The sequence below is a fragment of the Camelus dromedarius genome, chromosome 1, assembly GCF_036321535.1.
Source record: "Camelus dromedarius isolate mCamDro1 chromosome 1, mCamDro1.pat, whole genome shotgun sequence".
NCBI lineage: Eukaryota > Metazoa > Chordata > Mammalia > Artiodactyla > Camelidae > Camelus > Camelus dromedarius.
The window spans coordinates 121,460,703-121,467,839 of record NC_087436.1 but is presented as its reverse complement, the minus strand read 5'-3'; the positions used below and the strand labels follow the sequence as shown (position 1 = coordinate 121,467,839).

General features: G+C 50.4%; 1 protein-coding gene across 6 annotated transcripts in view; it reads left to right on the top strand.

Annotated features, from left to right (window-relative positions):
• The first annotated feature begins 279 nt into the window (after positions 1-279).
• HTT (huntingtin) overlaps positions 280-7,137 on the top strand; it is a 123,207-nt gene continuing 116,349 nt past the window's right edge. For all 6 annotated transcript variants that reach the window (XR_010382028.1, XM_064488554.1, XM_031438376.2 and 3 more), the window contains exon 1: positions 280-661. Coding sequence is in view for 5 of the 6 variants with exons in the window: in XM_064488554.1 (XP_064344624.1) it covers positions 417-661 (245 nt within the window). In the remaining variant the exon portion in view is untranslated. The remainder of the gene's footprint in view (positions 662-7,137) is intronic.

The window sequence follows — 7,137 nt, the reverse complement described above, 5'->3', positions numbered from 1 at the left end:
CCAAGTCGCCCCGCCCTCTTCGCCGTGCCACGCCCCCACACCGCCCTCTCTCCCCACCCCCGCGTCGTACGCCCTCGCCGGGAGGGGCGCGGTGGTTCCAGCAGCCCCGGCGGCTCCAGAAGCCCAGGGGGCGGGCGCGGGGGCGGAGGGGTGGTGAGCCGGACGGCGCCTCGGCTGGCCATTGGCGGAGGCCGCTGCCTCTGGCTGTCAATCTCGCGGCCCGGCCCCGCGTCCCGCCGGCGGAGCGTCGCGGGACGCAGGGCCGCGGGGGCTGCCGGGACGGGCCCAAGATGGCCGTGTGCCTGGGTTCCGCTCCAGCCTGCGGCCCAGACCTCCATTCATTGCGGCGCTGCTGAGCGGAGCCGCCAGCCGGCCAGGCGACTCCGGGGGCTGTCCCCGAGGGGCGGGAGGCCGCCATGGCGACCCTGGAAAAGCTGATGAAGGCCTTCGAGTCCCTCAAGTCCTTCCAACAGCAGCAGCAGCAGCAGCAGCAGCAGCAGCAACAGCTGCAGCCGCCGCAGCCGCAGCCGCAGCCACAGCCGCCGCCGCCGCCTCAGCCCCCTCAGCCAGCACCGCCGGCGCAGCCGCCGCCTCAGCCGCAGCCGCCGCCCCCGCCGCCGCCGCCCGGCCCGGCCGTGGCCGAGGAGCCGCTGCACCGACCGTGAGTGCTGGCCCGCTGCCGGTCCCCACCCGGCGACCGCGTCCCTGCGGACCCCGACCGCGCGGCGACAGGGCCGCCCGCGGTCCCCGAGCCCCTCCCCGGCCCTGCGCGGGTCCCCGTCCCTCCCTCGGCCTCCCCCGAAGGCACCGAGGCTGTCCGGGCCCCAGGCCTGTGCTTTCTCGGCTGCGAAGTTAGGGAAGGAACGCGGCTGTGTTGTGAGCAGGACTCGGCAGAGCCGAGGCCGCGTCCCGTTTGGCTTCCTCTGGGCCCCTCCCCGTCCCCCTCCTCCTTGTCCGGGAGGGAGGAGGGCTGGGGGCGCGGGACCTGCGCGGGAGCCCGGAATGGAGCCGCGGCGATGCGGGGAGTGATGACATCATGCCTCGGGACGTCGGGGCTGGGAGGCGGGGGCGCGCGGGGACGCGGGCCAATGGACAGTCTTGCACCGAGGGCCCCTTTAAACCGCCTCTGACTCGGGGCTGTGTGCCCAGTCTCAAGGCACTTCCTTCAGCTCGGGAATCGCAGTGGTGGCTACAGGAATTAAAGCGTCAGGAAGAGACCCGCCTGTCCCAGTTCAAGTTGGTCTTGCAGGCACTTGAATGAGTTGTGGTTGCCAAGTTAGTAGTGAACCATTTAGAGGGTTATTATTCACAAGAGAGAAATAATAAAATTGCCTTAACTATTAGAAAGAGTTGACTGGAGTTTATTACCTGTCTGCAGTTGGAAATAAAATGACGTATTGCCGAGGGAGAGGTTAATTGCCGGGGGCGAATGCTGTGCGTTGCACGAGTGTTGTAGTCCGGCTTGCCAGAACACGGGTGTCTGCGGACCCCGGAGACGGCTCCTGTTGCTCGCGTCCCGGTACTGTTTGGAAGCTAGGGGTCTCTGTTGTTTGTGCCAGGGAAAATTTTTGAAACAGGAAAAGAGAGACCATTAGTAGCACCTCCTAACAGGCCCCAGGACTTTCCCCTGAAGTCTTGTGTGCTGAGTGTTCAGCAGAGTTTAGGGTGTGCTGCTGCAGTTCGGCCTTTCTGGCCTCGGGCTTTTTAGTTCTGATCTGCATTTGTCCAGCACGGCATTTAGTGAGGACAGTTTTCAAGGCGCAGTCCCTTTAAGAAGCTCACTCTGTTAAGACTGAGTCACTTTTAGTCATGTTTTCTTCTCTCTGTTTCTGATATGATCCTTGCTGTGTCCTGAGAGTTTAATTAGAAAATGAGTATTTGGGGAGTGATGTCTTATCTGTTGGAACAAAATTTAGAAGTTTTGTCTTCTAAAAGGTGAAAAATCTGGATACTTAGAGAAAAATGTGTATTTTTAAATAACCCATTCCAGACTTACCGGGTAGTGCTTCTTCAGGAGGTAGAGGTCACGGAAGGTCACATATTGTGTGGATCTTGTGTAAACGTGGGAAGCGCTGTGCAGGGCTCTGAGCAGGAGGGAAGGGCTTACTGCTGTCCCTGTCTGCTTGTTCAGACACCTGGTCAGTCTAAAAACGTGTCTGCTCTTTCTTATGCTGATTTGACAGAAACTGAATTTGCTTATCCTCTTCAAAATATGGATATAAAGAGGGTTCCTTCTAAAGCCGGCTTGACAAAGTAGATAGATTTTGTTTCATTACTTTATTTGAAGGAAATGTATGATTGACTTGCTTTTGAAATCTAAATTATTATTTTTGCACAAATAATACATTAGCTTGATACAAATTCCAAACTTACGAAGAGGTGATTAAATTGTCTCCGTCCCACTCCCTGCTCTTGAGTACCTACCTCCATTCCCAGAGGCAAGCACTGTGACACTTCCTCCTCATGCACCCTACCAGATACAACCTGTGTATACATGAAGATAGATATTAAATTTTTTAAAAACAAAAGTACTTCAGAATAATAACTTTGAAGTTTTCTTAGCATGCTCTGAAATCAACTGCTTTGGGCTTAATTATAGTTATTTTAAATAAAGTGCATAAATATCATATTTTTATGTACTTTGCTGTTGAAAAAGCAGATATTCGTTAATTTTGAGTAACAAACTCAGTGGTTACACATTTGGATCTTGGCATTTCTGTTCAGATGCTTCAGCTGAAAAATCCATCCCTCACAGTAAGATTGGCCAAAAGCAGTTAAAAGCAACTGTTCTGTTTTTATGGCCCTTGCTCTCTGTGGAACTGTAGTGTCACCAGCCACGCGTGAACTTCAGTTGAAGGATCTGAGTACCACTCTCTGCTCAGCATGTGGCAGGCAGGGGTTTTGGGTGGGAGTGGCTGCAGTCTCAGCCAGGCTGGCGTGCAGGGGGTGCCAGAGCTTGGGAGGGTCCTAACTGTAATTGTGAGGCAGGTGACATTGGCATTGAGCACTTTCTCTTTCTCCTTCAGACTCCCACCTAGTTTTTCCCTGGCTTTATTTATTCATCAGTAAATATTTGCTGAACATCTAATGTGTGTGCCAGCCCCTATCCTAATAGATGCAGGGCTATGAAATGATGTTTTACTGAGGAACGTGGACCATAAACAGGGTGGATAAGTAAATATACGGTGTGTTAGACAGTGACAAATGGAGGAGGAACTGCAAAGCAGGGACGGGGACTAGGGAATGTTAGGGTTAATAAGCTGCTGGCGTTTTGGATAAGGAAGGCCCAGGGCAGGTGCACTGAGATGGTGGCTTTTGAGTACCTGCCAGCAGAGAGTCAGGGTGGCTGTAAAGGCGTATGGAGGAGGGGAGTCCCAGGCAGGGGAACAGGTCAAGCCCCCCTGTTTGAGGACTAGCCAGGAGGTCAGTTTGGCCAGTTGAGTTAGGGACAGGGAGACCTAGGAGGAGGCGAGATCAGGAGGCCCTTGGCTCAGGGTGGATAGAGATGTTGGCATTTATTCTGTGTGAGGCGGGAAGTCGTTGGAGTCTGGTCAGAGGAGTGGCAGGACCTGAGTTGCCTTTTCAGATGAACACTGGCTGAGAACAGACTGCAGGGAATCTCGAGCAGGAGCCGGAAGCCAGTTGGGAACCTACCAACGCCACTGGGTAAGAGGTGAGGGTGGATTGTGTCAGGACGCTGGTGGTGGCATGGTGGTGGCACGGTGGCAGAAGTAACTGAATTTTGAAGGTGGGACCAGTAGGGCTTGTTCACCTCTGTCTGCTAAGTATAATAACGTAATGTCTCCATTGTTGGTGTTACCAGTTAGGGTTCTATTCTGCTGCAGATAACAGAAAAGTGCTGCGGTGACGTAAACAGGCCAGAGTGTATTCCAGGGCGGAATTAGTGTCTGAGGAAGCCCAGCAGTGACTAGGGCCCCGCCCTCTTTCTTTTGCTTGATGTGTAAGTGTCCTCGTCCTTTCCCGTTTGCGTTACTTGTCTGTTTGCTGTTGGACTGTGACTCCCCTTCCTGACCTAGGTGCTGGCCCTTCTCAGACACACGGTTTGTGAACAGATACTCCCTCTCTGTGGGCTACCTCTTCTTTCCCTTTTTTCCTTTTCCCTCCTCATTTTTCGGTGGTGTCCTTTGAAGCACAGAGGTTTTTAATTTTGATGAAATCCAGTTTTCTCTTTTGTCTCTGTTTGTTGTGCTTTAGGTGTTATCTAAGAAATTGTGCCTAATTCAAGGTCACAGAGATTTGTTACTCCTATGTTTTCTTCTAAGAACTTCATAGTTTTAGCTCTTTAGGGCTTTGATCCATTTTGAGTTAATTTTTATCTTATGGTGTTAGGTAAGGGTCCGACTTCATTCTTTTGCATGTGGATTATCCAATTGTTTTAGCGCCGCTAGTTGCAAAGACTGTTCTTTCCCCATTGAATTGTCTTAGCAGCTTTGTTGAAAATTAACAGTCCGTAAAGTGTATGGTTTTACCTCTGGACTCTTAATTCTATCCCATGGGTCTACCAGTCCTCTACAGTCTTGACTACTGTCGTTTTGTGTCACAATTTCAAATCATGAACTGTGAGTCCTCCAACTTTATTCTTTTTCGGGATGGTGTTGGCTGTTCTGGACCCCTTGCATCTCCATATGAATTGTAAGATCATATTGTTGGTTACTACAGAGAAGCCAGCTGGGATTCTCTTGACAGGTCACACTGAACGTGCAGATCATTTTGGGGAGTACTGGCATCTTCACATTAAGTCTTCTGACCCGTGAATGTTGGCCAACTCTTTTATGTAGATGGTCAGGTGGTAAATGTCTCGGACTTTGAAGGACAACTGTCGCTACAGCAGCTGCTCAACTCTGCCATTGTAGGCAAAAAGCAGCCAGGAGCACTATGTAAATGAGTGAAGGTGCCTCCGTTCCAGTACAGTTCTATGAATGACACTGAAATTTGAATTGCATACAATTTTCACATGTCATAAAATATTCTTTAATTTTTTTTTTTTGGTCAACCATTAAAAAATGTAAAAACATTTCTTAGACTGGTCAAAACAGGCGGGCCTGGTTTGCCCACTGCTGGATTGGATACTGTAGGACCGCTTTTGTGAAGGATTTCTTTTTTAGTTGCTTGCCTTTTATTAACTAGTTTAAAAAATTATGAAAGTTACGCATGTACCTCATAACAACATCTTCACATAGTACAGAAGATACAAAAACAAAGCCTTCCTCCCAGGCTGTCCTAGTCTCATTTTCTAAAAATTACAACTGTTAAGCTTCTTTTGTCTTCTCTGATTTTTTAATGCATATGCCAGCTTTTAAATGTATCCTTTTTTTTTTGTTTGCATGACCGAGATCATATTTTTTCACTTAGCAGTATATCAAAGACACAGCGGTACACATAATTCTTTTCAAGTGCTCTGTAGTATTGTCGTTTCTCTTTAAAAGGGGACTTACGGAGATGTGCAGGCAGAGGTCTCGCACTGTCCTGGCTTTCACACGGGCTGTTGATAGTTTCTCTCCACCTTAAGAGGCCCTGCCCCGTTACCTTTGGTCCCTGCAAGTGAGCCAAGCATGGGGTAAGCTACCTTGGAATGGACTCAAGACATTTAGTCTAATTCAGACAACAGGAAGGAAAAATAAAACCCAGTATAAGATACTATCTAGCACTGTGTTAAGTGGAACCAGCTCGGGTGCCAGAGACAATATGAATTAGAGACAAGATATGTTGTAGATCCTTGCTGCTCAGAGTGTGGTCTCAGGGCCAGCAATTTACTGTCACTTGCGAGCTTATTAGAAGTACAGAATCACTGCCGGACCTTAGACCTACTGAATCAGAGCCTGCATTTTAACAAGATTTGTGAGCAATTTATGTGCACACCAAGGCTTGGGAAGCTCCACTGTAGACGATCAGGCCTTTGTTGTTGTTCATAATGCTGCCAGCACGTGGGAGGGAGGATGCAGGTTGCTTACATATGTCCAGGAGGAGCTGAGGCAGTGTCATTTCTCTGTCCGAGGGTCCCAGAGCCTTTGTGTGGCTGTACAGTTGGTTGTAACCCTGACAAGCTAGCTGCGGTGGGCGCTGAGAGCTCCAGCTACTGGGAGTGGGGATACACGTGGGGCTGGACTAGAAGACCAGTAGCATCCCCTTCAGCCGGTGTGCCCAGGCCTGTTCTGGGCCTCGGGGTTACAGCAGCCAGCAAGGCCGGGGTGCTGTGTGCTGTGGAGGAAAGCAGAGCTGAATGAAGGGGGGAGGGGCTGTGTGGTTTACTTAGGGGGTGACCCTGGAGCAGAGGGAGGGAGCAAGCAGAGTGCGTGTCTGGAGGAGGAGGGATCCAGGCGGAGGGAGCAAGGAGGAGTGCCTTCCAACTGCAGGAGTGGTGTGGAGGCCAGGGGCTGAAGCGGAATGAAGGGCCGAAGTAGGAGGTGGAGGCAACCGTGCGGGGCCTTGGACCCCAGTATAAGGGCTTTGGATTTTTCAATGAGCAGATGCATGCTTGTGTAGTAAAACAAGTGGTGTGACTTAGGATCCTAAAAGATTACTTTGCCAACACCAAGTGCTGGTGCAGGTGAAACTGGGTCACTTAATCATTGCTGGTTATAAAAAGGACTATAAAATGGACAGCTACTCTGGAAAACAGTTGCAGTTTCTTCTGAACTGAACGTACAATTACTCTGACCTGGCACGTGCACTCCTGGGTATTCATCCCAGAGAAAGAGAAACTTATGTTAACAAGAAAACCTATACACGGTGTATGCAGCAGCTTTATTCATAACAGCCCCAGATAGAAGCAGCTTAAATGTCCTTCAGCAGGTGAATGGTTAAGCTACTCAGCAATAAAAAGGAACAGAATCCAGATAGTGTGTGCAACAGCTTAGATGAATCTTGAGGAACTTATGCTAGTGAAAACCGCCAATCCCAGAAGGTTACATACTGGATGGTTCTGTTTATGTAATATTTTTGAAATGACACAGTTTTAGGAGTGGAGAATAGATGAGTGGCTGCTAGGGTGCTGGGTTGGGGGAAGGAGTGGAGGGAGTTGGGAGGGAGGTGGGTGTGGTTCTGAGAGCAGCTCAGGGGGTCCGCGGCGTGATGGCAGTGTTCCTTATCTTGACCGTGGTGGTGGATTCAGAAACT